The sequence below is a fragment of the Mauremys reevesii genome, linkage group 3 (genome assembly GCF_016161935.1).
Source record: "Mauremys reevesii isolate NIE-2019 linkage group 3, ASM1616193v1, whole genome shotgun sequence".
Classification (NCBI taxonomy): domain Eukaryota; kingdom Metazoa; phylum Chordata; order Testudines; family Geoemydidae; genus Mauremys; species Mauremys reevesii.
The window spans coordinates 100833767-100848528 of record NC_052625.1 but is presented as its reverse complement, the minus strand read 5'-3'; the positions used below and the strand labels follow the sequence as shown (position 1 = coordinate 100848528).

General features: G+C 40.3%; 1 protein-coding gene across 14 annotated transcripts in view; it reads left to right on the top strand.

Annotated features, from left to right (window-relative positions):
• The window catches only part of STXBP5 (syntaxin binding protein 5), a 193745-nt gene that overhangs the window by 82460 nt on the left and 96523 nt on the right, over positions 1-14762 (top strand). For all 14 annotated transcript variants that reach the window (XM_039529651.1, XM_039529652.1, XM_039529656.1 and 11 more), the window contains 2 exons: positions 8611-8734; positions 9229-9307. In XM_039529651.1, the coding sequence (XP_039385585.1) occupies positions 8611-8734; positions 9229-9307 (203 nt within the window). The remainder of the gene's footprint in view (positions 1-8610; positions 8735-9228; positions 9308-14762) is intronic.

Sequence of the window (14762 nt, the reverse complement as noted above, 5' to 3'; positions counted from 1 at the left end):
CTCAATGTGTGTTTAAAAAAAACTGCTCCCTTCATGCAAGACAAGTTGGATTTTAAAACTGTAGTATTGTAAGAATAGTACATGATCCATCGTTTCTTTGACAGAGAATCATCTGAAGGAATACAAAATCTAGCATTCATATTTAACAGAGCTAGGGAAAAAACAGTTTGTCTGGAATATGATAGCTATAATGTTAGAGACCTGTAGTTATAAATTAACTTTTTAGAGCAGTTATTTATAATGCCTATCAAACCATCCTGTGCAGTAAGTTTCTTATTATTGTATTGCAAGATGTTTATGCACAGTGAAATGATAGAATGGAAAATGTTAGCTTTCTTTGTGTCTCCTTTGTGAGTTTCTTTGTATTGAAAGGCTCTGAAGATCAAATATAGCTGTTGTAATAAAAAAGCATTTTCATGCCTTATTTGTACAATATGAACATAGAATTAATTTTATGCTGTAAACATTCATTTTCTGCTGTTTTGTGGACATGAAAACAATAAAACAAAGACATTAGAGCATGACTTTTAACCACTTTTAAATAAATATTTGGAAATGTTGTAACTTTGTCATTTAAAATTGTAAGGTTTCAAATGGAAAAAATATTTTGCCTGCTCTGTTTTTAAACTAAACTTTAATAGCATTAACTCAGAAAATGTATTATAGATTACTATTTTTAGGTGCAGTCTTCTGATAAGTGGGTAAATATCAGAGCTTATCCCTGAGCTTTATAGAGGATATACCAAAATAGCCCAAGGGATTTCCATTTAGTCAACAAAGTAGCTACCAAGCAATTTGTTTATGACAAAAGAATGGATATGGACAGGAACCTTCCCCCTGCCACTTTCTCTCATGCACATAGTAATGGAAACAGTATTTTTAGAAAGGTCAGAAATGCTTGCAAGTTAGCCATACAAAAAGAGCTAAGAAGTAAATCTGTTTCTACCAAAGACAATGGAAGATTAGAGTATGGGACAGTGTTACCAGTTTGTTGTGCAATTCTTTATTGTGCACTTGGTACCTAGATGTCACATTGAGTGGTGCATTAGAAATACCTCGACAGGATACTATTGGCTTTTAAGTGCTTTCAGATATTGTTTACATTTTTATCAAATAGGAATTAATGGTTTTATTCCATCCTATCTCTCTTCCGCATCATGGCAGTTCTCTTTCCTTCTCGTACTACTTTGGAGAATTAGTGAAGGGAAAGGGCACTGGGTTCACCCTTTTGAACTAGTTCCCAAGCTGTGCTCAGTTTATACATTCTTGCAAGATCATAGAAATAGGGAAACAATGCTGCTTACCAGGAACAGCAGAAAATACTATTTTACACCATATGGAGAAAAGGTACTCATACACATAGAATTATGGAAATGTAGGATTGGAAGGGACCTCAAGAGGTCTTCTAGTCCAGTTCCTTGAATTCAAGGCAGGACTAAGTATTCTCTAGACCATCCCTGAGAAGTCTTTGATTTGTGAAGTCTGAACAGCACTCTTAAAAACAGACAAAGGCAAACATTGCTAATTTTTTAAAAAGGCTAAAGTTCCTAAACCAGATCTTCCCAGTAGTATGTAATTGCTACTTAATTGCACAGAAGAATTAATCATCAGTGTCAAATAGAAAGGAGAGAGGTAGAGATTTGGGTGGGGGCTAGTTCCTTTGGGATGTGGAAGAGATGAGATGGACCTCGTAGAATGGGGACAGAGGTTTGTGGTCTGAAATATTGCGGAAGAACAGAGGGAAATATAGGATGGCAAACACTGAGCTGAGAGAGGAAGTGAGAAGGAAGCCAAGGAACTGGCATCAGGACAAGAATGGATGGTGAAATAAAGAAAAGAGAGGACAGGATGGATATGAGGTAGAGACAGAGAGAGAAAATGGGAAAGGAAAGAGAACTTTCTGAAGCACAATGCTGTTCGGCGCTCCCAGCAGGCAATCTGCTTCTATCTAATGCCCAGTGCTGGGCTGTTTATATATGTCAAAATTGATTCATGAATACTTGTTGAAACTGAATAACTTTAATCATACTATTTTAATTTTGTTCAGTCCCCAGTTTTTTCCCCAAAATAATAGCACATGAGCATATGCCTTGCCTTAAAACAAATTTGAAAATATCCTGCTTTCTTGTACATTCGAACAAGAACTAGTGCCTTACTGTGTTGGGATAGAATCAAAGTGGATCACTCTTTTTGGTAAGAGCAGGTATGGGTAAAATAGCAGCTTCTACTGAAAAATGTTAATTTATAGAGATAGTGAATGACATTTCTGCATACTGTTTTAAAAATTGACTTCTATATAATATTACTTACATAAATTCATAAAGACCATTATTTAGATTGCAAATTGAAGCATTCAAAAGTCAGTGCCAAATTTAGTCATCCTGCCATCTTAAAACTCTGTGCCGGTTCTGGCTATGGAATGAGTACCATTAATGCCAGGCAGATTAGAGAAAGCACTGGAGTCACGTGAACAGTTCACCTTAGGAGAACTGAGATCTCCATGCCTCCTTCTGCCATCCACCCCTAGGATGGTCTGATCGCCTATCCAGGACCTACCACAGTGAAGTCACACTTCAACTCCTCATCCTATGGTTTACACACTCCCACTGGCTCCGATGGTACAGCCACTGGAACCAGGATCTGAATTATCATCTGAGGATTCCAATGGAGTACAAGGGCTGCCTATTCCCTACCGCCGCTCTGGGTATCCAAAGGGATCACCAGAGCACCCTCCTATCCAGCAGTAGGGAAGTCACTGATTTCCCGTACCATGGAGCCTTCCACAGCATCTGCTGGATCTGTCCTGCTGCCCCTATTGGGGATCCTGGCCTCAATACCCACCCTCGGAACCCGCCCATTCAGCAAGAGAGACTTCTCCACTATCCCTGCTTAGGGTGTCCTCAAACAGGTGCTCCGAACCAGTTATGGAGGATGAACCGCTCAGTCCGAGTCACTGAGTTGGTTGAAGAATGGCATCATTGATCGGTAGAGGTAGCGAGGAATAAAGGATGTCCTCTCCAGATGCTGCAGTGACTTCAGCTTCTCTTTCATCCCCAGATGACTTTCGGCAGTTCCAAGAACTTCTGCAAAGGATAGCAGACAACCTTTGTATTCTACTGGAGGAAGTACAAGAGAAGCAGCTCAGCTCCTGAAAATCCTTCATTCCTTGATACTGAGCAGGGTTGCTCTACTGATCAACTATGCCCATCTCCAAGCAGCTCAAACAGTGTCTTGGCCTAAGTGGTCCATCTTCCATAACTGGTTTGAAGCAGTTTGGCATACCCTGGCCACTTGCACGCCTACCCCCAAGGGGGCTGGAGAAGAGGAACTACATACCTCCTAAAGAGTCTGAGTTTCTTTTCTCTTACCCCCTCCCCACCACCCAATTCCTTTCTGGTGCAAGCAACAACAGAATGGTTCAGATAGCATCACCTGCTCTCCACCCTTTGACAGATAAGGAGGGCAAACGCGTAGACCTGCTGGGACACAAGGTCTTCTCGTCAACTAATCTCCAATTTCGAGCTACCAAGCCTTGTTGGTCAAACACGACTTTATCAACTATGGCAAATTGGGGAACTTTACTGAAAAAGCTGCCTCAGCAAGAGGGAGCCTGTTTCCAGTTTATCCTGGAGGAGGACAAGCTGATAGCGAGGACAGCACTTCAATCTGCTCTAGATGCAATGGATACTTCTTCATACTTTATGGCTACAGATATTGTCACACGGAGGGAATCATGGCTTCACTCATCCAGTTTCCCCTGGAAGGTGCAAAATACCATTGACGACCTCCCATTCGATGAGTTGCACCTGTTTAATCAGATCAACGATTTCTTCCACTCCCTCAGGGATTCCAGAGCCACACTTGGATTGCTGAGTACATATACAGCTGCCCACCCAAGTGGAAATTTTGCCACCCACCACCTACACAACGGTTCAGGACTCCTCAGTTCTTCCACCAAAGACCATGTGAACCATCTCACAACCACCAAAAGGCCCAATGATCCTGCCCTCCTAGCCTTCCTTTGCAGCCTTCATCATCACACATTCAAACATCTCAAAACTATATTTGAGTGCCATTAGAGAGCCATCAACCACTGTTCTTACTTGCCCCTTCAGGGGTTATCTCGCACTTTTTTTTTTAACCAGCTTAGAGAGAAATAATAATGGACAAGTGGGTCCTGGATGTCATCCGCTATGAATATACAATCACATTCATCACACTACCTCATCCACATCCACTTCCCTGATCCTTCTTCAGGGACCATTCTCATGACATCCTTGTCCTTACCACAAAGGGGAGCAATAGAGTATGTTCCTCTGAACTATCAAGGCAAAGGGTTCTATTCAACTTCCTGGTATCCAAGAAGAAAGGTAGATGGAGACCAGTCCTGGATCTCTGTCATGTCAACTTCTTCATCCACAAGCCTGAGTTTCATATGGTCACTTGAGCAGCCATCATACCATCACTAGTAAAAGGCATGTGGTTTCTGGCTCTCAATATGCAGGATGCCTATTTTCACAAAGGCATCCATCCAACCCACAGAAGATTCCTGAGATTCACAGTGGGTCCTCAGCACTTTCAATACAGGGTCCTACCATTTGGACTTACCATTGCTCCCCAGGTCTTCACCAATGTTTTCTCTGTTGTTGTAGAAGCCCATCTCTGGTGTTATGGGGCCCTTGTATTCTCTTATCTTGACAACTAGTTATTGGCAGTGTAATCCAGAGACATAGCTCAAATCTTGACCCCCATGTTGCTCCTTGCCTTCCTGGGAGTCCGCGTCAATGTAAAAATCAACTTTTGGTTTCCTCCATAGGGGCCTCCATCAACTTGATCACAACCGGAGCTTACCTACCAAGGGACAGATTCCAGGCTCTGCAGGAACTTGTTGCCCAGGTAGTCAGCAATCTGTCCCGGTCAAGATTTGCCTATTCCTCTTTGGTCACATGGCAGGCTGAACGTATATCACCACCTTCGCTCACCTCCACCTTCGCTGTCTACAAATGTGGCTCCAGAGAGTATAACCCACATGGCACACCATGGACCTTTATGTTGACAGTCCCCCTTGATGTGCTCTGTTCCGTCCATTGGTGGATGGACCAGCAGCAAGTTTGTGCTGGGATCTCCTTCCTCTCATCCTTCGTGGACAGGATGATCATCACAGACACATTCCTTGCAGGTGGGAAACGCACATTACTTTAGCAAGAAGGGTGGGTGAACTTGGGGCCATGATGGCAGACACCCTTTTCACCACATTCCATAAGGACGAAGTCTCCCTGCACCTACATCCCAAGCTTCTACTAAAAGTCATGTCCCAGTTTCATCATGAATTCGCTTCAACGCCTGTCTACAGTACACAGTTGTTCTCTATCCAAAACCAATGTAGCTGGCTTGTCTGTGTCGCCCATGCAGCTTCTGATGCATAGAAATGCTTCAGTGGTGGTGGTTGGGGAGTGGCTGAACTATCTGTTGTCTAGCAGTCCCCAGCTGGCATTTGGTTCCTAGTGAACTTTTTACCAACAGGCTGAAGTTAAAGCAGGCTTTAACCTGGTTTGAGACAGAAAATCAGGTGACTGTAACTGGTGGTTGGTTATCAGCTTCTCCTGCTCTTCCCTTGGGTGGCTGTGTGAAGGAAGGGAGCCATCCTTTTCTAAGTGCTCCCCTAGGCACATGCAAAGCCAGTTAGACTATGTCTACATTACAGCTGAGAGTGAGCCTCCAAGCACAGAGGCTCAAGCTAGCACACTAAAAATATCTATGGTGTGGCTATTGGAACTTGGACTGAAGCTTAGGCTCTCGGCTCTAGGGGGTTGGGTGGGTTTGCTCAGACTGCTTCTGGCTCATAGCAGAGTTACCAGGTGAGGCTACCAAAGGAGTGGTGGGAGGCAGTTGGGGAGGTTGCGCCCCTATCTCTTCACCTACCACAGTAGGATTAATTCAGACCTTTAATTTTAAAAGTTGTGGTGCTTGACTCAGGAAACACATTTTTAATTCATAATCAAATATACATTTTCGTTACAAGGTCTGGTCACCATTCAGGTGCCACATGTTGCATGCCACTGGACTAAGTTTTTTGAAGTTGCAAAATTTCCAGTATGTTACAGCTGTAGACTAAATAACATCATATTCCACAGAAAATGCCTACGATGTATAACTGCAACTGATGCCTAGGTTCTGTGGCAGGGGAGGGCCACATTGGGGTTGCAAAACTGTATGGAGGGCTGAGTAGGGAAGGCTGTGCCCCCCCCAACAGCCTGGCCCCCACCCGCGCCCTCCCAATTCCTGCCCCCCTCAGAACCCCCAACCCATCCAACCCCCCCTACTCCTTGTTCCCTAACCACCCCCCAGGACCCCACCCCCTATCCATCCCCCCCCATCCTCTGACGGCCGAACCCCTATCCACACCTCCACCCCCTGACAGATCCCCGGGACTCCCATGCCTATCCAACCCCCCCGTTCCTCATCCCCTGACTGCCCCCCAGAACCTCCGCCCCATCCCACCACCACCTGCTCCCTGCCCCCCAATTGTCCCCTGGGACTCACCGCCCCTTATCCAACACCCCAGCCCCCTTACCATGCTGCTCAGATCAGCATGTCTGGCAGCCGCGCCGCCCAGCCAGAGCCAGACACGCTGCCACGCTGCTCAGCAGGAGCACGCAACCCTGCCGCCCAGAGCACTGCCCACGTGGTGGCATAGCAATGGGGGAAGATATGACAATGACGGTGGGGCTGGGGACTAGCTTCCCTGGCCGGGAGCTCAAGGGCCGGACAGGACGGTCCCATGGGCCGTAGTTTGCCCACCTCCGTTCTATGGTGACTAGCGCCTTTAAAAAGATAAAATAGGTTGAAATCTACTTCGAATTTTCTGACCAAAAATACCCCAACTTTCTGAAACCCACCTGGAGACGCACTGAAGTTTTAAAGCCTGCTAGAGAATTGTGCTATAAATCAACTGAAGAGCTATACGTTTTTTGTGCTGTGTAAGTGCGTTGGTGAGTTTATAATTTTAGTTTATTTTTAACATCAAAGCAGCCATAAATAATTTTCCTATAGTCTTTTTAGACTGCAGCTGATCCTCTGTCATAAATGTCACTTCAGATTTTCATTTCTATTACAGAAGATTTGGACAAGCAATGCTAGTATAAAAATGGCATCAGCAGTCCAAATTGATGTGTATATTGTGATCCAGGTGATGATGAATGTTGGTCTGGTGCATCAGGGCAATTCCCAGTTTTCAGTTAACTAGGTTTTATGCCATTCGCAGTTTTGAAGCTCTTCATGATGTTAATTGACCACTAGGAGCTAGAAGTGTGACTGTATGTTACAGTTCTAATTGGCCTGGCAATATCAAGTAACAAGCAGTATCTAAGACGCACTAGCAGTTTGTTCCTAAAAGGTTATTCCACAAATAATTTTAGGCTCTTGACTTTGTTTCTCAAACTTCAAAGATTGTGGATTGTATAACACTATAATCTGAGGCTGTATAATACAGATTAGCATATCCTGTAAAGAGAAAAATATTGGGTATACATTTTTCAGAATGTGTTGAATTGTTTTAAAGGGATGTAAAACTGCCTTTTCTCAAGGCTTGGTACAACTCTGGTATACTGGTGTGCATAACTACATACTTCATAACCATTTGATATACACCTTTATATAGCTGAAGGTCTCATTATCACCTAAGTAACCAATAAGTTTCTGAAAACTATGTTAAAAAAATTGCCTTGTAATGTATGATTTGAATATATCTAATAGAAACTGCTGCACAGGTGTTAATGTTCAAATAATAAAGCTTAGTGTCTTATAACAGTACCAGGCATTATCTTCCAAATGTTTGCTTGAAAAGGGAGATTGATTCTCTTCAGACTTCTTATTGTAGCTTTTCGATTGGCAAATTGAATTTTCTTTAATTTTATGCAAACACTAATACTGCATAAGGATAATAATTTTTCTTATCAAAACTTTTTGACACGCAAACAATGTTGTAACCTCTGAAAAGGAGAAACGGCTCAAAGAAATACTGAATTGTAACAGAAGAATTAAACATGGATAATTCATACTTGTTTTGGTATTTCATACTTTAATACGTTATTTATTTAATACTTTATGTAACACTTTAATTTGGTGTTTGTGTAATCTTTTTTAAGAAGAGGGAATTGAGACCACACTAAGGCCTGGTCTACACTACAATGTAGCTCTCGTCAATGTAAGTTGCCCACGACACCGACCTAATAACCATGTCCGCGAGAGGTGTAGCACATAGGTTGATGTAGTTAGGTCGATTCTCTGTCCACGTACACACTGTGTTGCTTACATCGTCTATTGCTATTTTTTGACAGCCGGAGTCTCTCTGCCCCAGGGCTGACAGCCAGAGCCCTGAGCTGTCAGCCCCCCATAGTGCCCCACTTAAGTCAGTGCAAATGCTCCTGGTGAGGACATACACCACTGGCAGAAGGACTGTAGTGTGGACATGAACAGCCAATTTAATGACTGCGGTGGCTATAGTCAACCTAACTTAAGTCGACTTAATTTTGTAGTGTAGACATGCCCTATGTTGCTGTTTTCTGCTGAAAACTCAATTCTTTCTTTCTTCTTTTTTGCTTTACACAGGCTATTCACTCTGTTGCTTGGCACCATGAAGGAAAACAGTTCATTTGCAGCCATTCGGATGGTACCTTGACCATATGGAATATAAAATCCCCTGCCAAGCCACTTCAGACAATCACTCCACATGGTAAGAAAAGAATGAATACACACAATGTCTGGCAGTTCTTACACTGGCAATATGTCATTAAACCTTTCTATAAAATCCTGTTTTATTTAATTCTAGCAAAACTACTCCCTAACAAAGGGAATTTTTGCTAACAACTTCTGTAAAATCCAAGCTGTTGCTTACCATCTCAGGCCAATGGGGATGGCGAGAAGCAGCGCGGGCGAGGGATGTGTTGGCCGCGGCTTCCCGCCACCCCCATTGGCCTGGGATGGCGAACCGTGGTCAGTGGGAGACGCGGTTGGCCGAACCTGCCAACGCGGCAGATAAACTGGCCCGGGCTGCCAAAGTGCTTACCCTGGCAAGCTGCGTGCCAGAGGTTGCCGACCCCTGAAATACAGTATGTGACAATGTAATAAATTGTGTGCATATTTTAATTTGTAATTTATTTAAAAGAATAATTTCACATTACAGGATTTTTTTTCTGATGTTTAATCTGTGAAAATATATTTTTTTAGGAAAGCAGCTAAAAGATGGGAAGAAGCCAGAACCTTGCAAACCTATCCTAAAAGTGGAATACAAAACAGCTAGATCTGGGTAAGACATTCCTTATAAGTCAATTGACTCTTAACACTATATTTGTAGTCTTTGAGAATGTCTTTTGTATCTTCTCATTTGTGGGATATGTACCCAGTGTCACTGAGTTTGGGAACCTCTAGAGAGCAGTAGTGAGTGATGAACTGTAGTTGCCGTTGGGTAAAACATAGCTATTACTCTAAAATATATGTGCGACTAGAATAGGTAAAAACGACATGTTGATGAATGCTCCATATCTATATGCTCCTTCTTTAAAACCAAAGGGCTAGCAAAAATATAAAAAAGTGATAAAATAGTATTTGTTGCTGTTTTTAAATCTTCATCATTACATATCACCTTTTAGCAATATTAAGGAACAACTGATAAATTGGCAGCCCATTAAATAAATTTTCAGTTGTACTAAGTTTTTCGGGAAATCTGTTTCTTTGAAGAATTAAACTTACTTTATCTAGTAATGAGACCTATCAGTAATTTTTTTTTTGTGAAGCAATACGAGTTTGAAGTATGGCTGAATTCTTTTCATGTGCTGCAGTAATTTATGCAATCACTGTGCATAATTATGTATATTTGTGTATACATAATGAAGCTGTAATTCCAACAAGAGGCTTTGATGAAATTACTGCATATTAAGTAGCATGTTCTTGTCACTCAAACTTAATGGAAGACTTTCATCGTTTTATATACAATGTGGGGTTTCTTATTTACAGTTGCAAAGAATCCTGTGGCACCTTATAGACTAACAGATGTCTATAAGGTGCCACAGGATTCTTTGCTGCTTCTACAGAACCAGACTAACACGGCTACCCCTCTGATACTTATTTACAGTTGTAAATCATTTTGATATGCTTGGGCGAAAGTTGCTATTTAAAATCATAATATTCATGGAAATCCTTGGAACTATTTGCAGATGTTAAATTTTCAAATAATGTTCTCCATTTTTTCTGTTGATTTATTTATTGTACCTTCTATTACTTTTTGGCTTTCTGATAGTTTAACAAATGCTTCCATATATATATCGATATGCTTTGCAGTTAATTTTAATGGTTATATGAACCATTTTTCTTTCTCTAAAAGTCAGTTAAATGGAGGTTTAAGGTTTTGAAGCCAATTCCCAATTTTTTGAAAAGCTATGACCGAGTCAGAGAGAATTGTTCCATTGCACTGTTTGCTGAAGTCTACATCTGTCCAGGTATTTCCTTTCCACAATGAATAAAAACACTGAATAATCATGAAGTCACGATATGTTAAACTGACAACTCAACTGTTGTGTCCAAGCTTCTGACCCAAATTATGCTATAAATAACTGAAAAGCAGCCTCAAACATGCAGCAAGATAAAAATTCTACACTTTGAAGTGTTCACAGTGCAAACAGTCATTTAAAAAATGTAATTTGAAATCTCCACAACGTAAGGTTGTTTTTTTTGTTTGTTTGTTTTACAGCATGCAAACTTTAACTGATTTTTGACACGGTTTAAACAAAATAAGAGTTGCAATAAAACACGCTTAACTATGCACAACTTCTCTTGTTAGTACAGCTTTCCAACTGTATTAGTTTTTCCAAGATTATTTTGCCTTTTCCATGAATTTGTTTTGTTGTTGAGTCTTAATTTGTTCCCTACCCTTATTTATTACCTTAAAACTGTCCTTTTATGGTATTTTTCATGCTTGATGGTGCTCAGAACGCTGTCAAATTTATTATCATTTGAAAACAGGGTGGATTTGATTTAAATCAGCAGTCAGGAAGACTCGATTTAATCATGGATTTCTACATAAAAGTGCATTCTTGTTGGTTGTTACAACCTTAATACATATTCTTCACAACTCAGAGATAGATGTAGGTTTCATGTTTAGAAGGTACACACTATACATTTTTAAAGTGATTTATTTTGAAGACTTTTCAGATTAGTTTTACAGCTATATCAGAAAATGAAGGATCGTTTGGTATTTCATTTACCAAAGGTAATTAAAGCATATGTTTATGAAGTCATTGGGAGGTGAACTATCTCCGATTCAGCAGGTTAATCATTAATATTTGGAGGATTTTCTTGCCATGCTGTATTAGGAGGAGAACATCACCAGACAGACATTTAAATTGTTTTAGTTAACTAAAATAACAGTGTTATATATTCTGAATTTTTTTCTTCAACAGCAAACATATAATATTTTAACAAAACAAGCATTTAAATTTAGTTAAACATTCAAGTTTTTTAAAATTAGGTTTGTTTTGTTAATTGTTTTTAACTAAAATAGTTAAATGAAATATATTTTTAAAAAAAATTGAATAGACTCTGTCAGCCAAGTCAATATGAGAAACTTAAAATATTGGCTTCTGCAGCTAACTCAGTTGTCTTCACCTTCATTTTCCTGTTTGTTCATATTCTGGAAAATATAAACAAGCTTTTCTGCTTTATCAGGTCCCAAATTAATTCTCAATTTGGAATGAATTAGTCCAAAGGAAGAAAATATTCTTTATACACCGGCAGAAGAAGCTACTGCTGTTAAAAGTGAGGTTATCATTTCAACAGTCTCTGAATCCAAGTGCTTAAGTGACTTCTACCAGTTCACTGGTGTGACTTTCTTTAAAACATCATCAAGCAAACATATATTTCTTGAATGGTTCACCCTTAGCTCTGAAGTTTTATAGTTGGCATTATGGAGGGATGATTGTTGGATGTCCATGTCATAGGCAATTCCTCTTCTTCAGCAGCTAAGGTTTGACCCCAGTACCAAGTATTGAGAATATTTGCAAGAAAATGAGCTGGAGATAGTGCTTGTCCCATTCGTTCTCTTAATGCTTGTAATTTAACTCTGTCAGTCCACTACTGAGTGCCATTGTAGGCTTGTGGGAGAGTTAGCTTGGTTCCTCCCACTTTTTTTCAGAGTAGCTGCTGCAGAGTGGTTGTTATGGAAGTATTTTGCAATTTCAACAACATTAGCCTTTATTTCTGGAACACTGAAGTCTTTGGCTAGGAGGTGCATCAAATGAGCACTGCAACCGTATGTTATAAGCTTGGGACTCTCTATTAGCTCTCTTCTAAATAATTTCTTCTCATCTTGGATACATTTGAAGCATTGTCTGTGACCAAGCTGCATACTAGACATTTGAATTTTTTCCCACAGTTTGTTATAGCTTTTACTTCTACTTCTTGTAAGTATTCTGCTGAGTATGTATCGGTTGTTTCTGTAAGGAAGACATTCCTTTCTTCTGTTGTCACACAGGCACATACAACAGGATCATTGTGGACATTGCTCGACCCATCAAGATTCAGGTTAACAATTTTACCCTCTAGACCTTTTGCACACTGCTCAATTTCTCTTTCATAGACTTTATCCAGCAATTTGCCTGCGACATCTTCTCTGTTGGGTGGACTGTATCCTGGTCTTAACTGAACCACGTTAATGAAGTGTGGGGTTCTCAGTCATACGGAAAGGAGAGTTCGTCACATAAACAAAGCGGGCAATTTTTTCATCAATTACCTCTTTTTGTAATCTGCTGGTTCTTATCACAAACTTATCTGTGGTTGTTTCTGGATGATGGAGATATTTTTTTTCTTTTGGCTACAGGTGGAATACTGTGGCTATGTGACATACATGATGTGACTGAAACACTATTATTGGCAGATAACTCTGAAACTATAGAAAATAATGGTGATCTTGAAGGTGGATAGTGTTCAGAATCCAGTATGCTGAGGATGGATTCTCCTAAACAAAATAAGTCAATGCAGTTATTTAATTATTATTACCATACTCATTTAGTATTACTCATTGTATTTGCTGACACTCAGTACTACTTTAAAGGTGAAATTGTAAAAGGAAGATCTGTCTATTTCAGCTATTTATTTTTTTATCACAACTGAATGTAAAATGATAGTACCATAGAGTAACTACTATATTTTTTGCTCAAACATGAGAATTCGAGAATAGTCCAGAAGAATGAAGCATGAAATAAAAAAAGTTTACCAACCTGAAGATCCTGCATGTTCAGACATGTTCCTTTCATCATCTTCAATGCAGCTTCCTCCTGAGAAGGAACACTTCTCATGATGTTTCATTCAGGCAACTAGGCCATTTTTTGGTTGCACTGTTTGCATTTTGCCTGCATGCCTGTCTTACCCACAGGTAGAGGAACTTCATTAAAATATTCCCAAACTGGGTATCTTTTACAGCCTGCTGCCATTATAGGTTTTCCCTTCTAGTGAGAGAATGGTATGGTAGATCTCAAATCAATGAGGTCCGAAAGACCTCAAGACTTCTAGAATATGCTGCTCAAACAGTTTCACTTTTGTTTCTACTGCCTGTTCCTTCCTTCGCACATTTATCTCCAGACTTCTTCTCCTTGTCCAGATCTATTCCGCCCCCAACCATGTTCTATTCATTGAACTTTTTGAAACTTTGCACTTTTAGAGAGGGGTAAGGGTTTCACTCTGTGTACATAAATTTGCAGAGGGACAATAGGGTTGTCTATTATTTATTTAAAAACATTTTTGCTATTAACAAGCATATTATCTCTGGAGACACAAATCCAGAGTTTGAGAACTGCAAAACCAAGCATCTCTGATGGTATCTTCTAGATCAGGGGTTCCCAAACTTGGTTTGTGGCTTCTTCAGGGTAAGCCCCTGGCAGGTCGTGAGATGCTTTGTTTACCAGAGTGTATGCAGATACGGCTGCTTGTTGCTCCCAGTGGTTGCTGTTCAGGTAAACAAAACATCTCGCGGCCCGCCAGGGGCTTACCCTGAACAAGCCGCGAGCCAGGTTTGGGAACACCTATTCTAGACTGAGCACCAAGTCCCATTGGGTAGATAGAAAGATTAACCTAAATAATCTACACAGAAGCCCCTGGAATCCCGTAAGATTGGGTCCTTAATCCATGAACTATTGGAACTCATTTATAAAACTTTTCTTAAACATTACATGAATATATTGTCTCATAGTATAGAATTAGAATTTATAATCCCTATTCCATGATGAGAGATCTTTGAACTATAATGTATCTTAATTAAAATTATTTTTAGATAGGTTTTTCCCTCAAAAAGCACTTTATGAAAAACGATTTTTTTATATATATTTTTTTAATCCATTGATTTTTATCCACCCGGTTTGAAAATGTCACTAATGTGACAACACTATCTTCCATATTGATAATAGAGAAGTTTAAATAAAGCAAGGCCTAACACTAATCTCTGAAACAACAGTTCACTGGACACTGTAGTTTAGCAAATTGCTGTTTCCAGTTCCAGTTGTCTTAACTGAAAAATCTTGCTTTAAAAATTACTTATTCATACTTATGTCACATTCCCTTTGCTTTTGATTAGAATATTCTGTCATGTTCATAGAATCATAGAAGATTAGGGCTGGAAGAGACCTCAGGAGGTCATCTAGTCTAACCCCCTGCTCAAAGCAGGACCAACACCAACTAAATCATCCCAGCCAGGGCTTTGTCAAACCGGGCCTTAA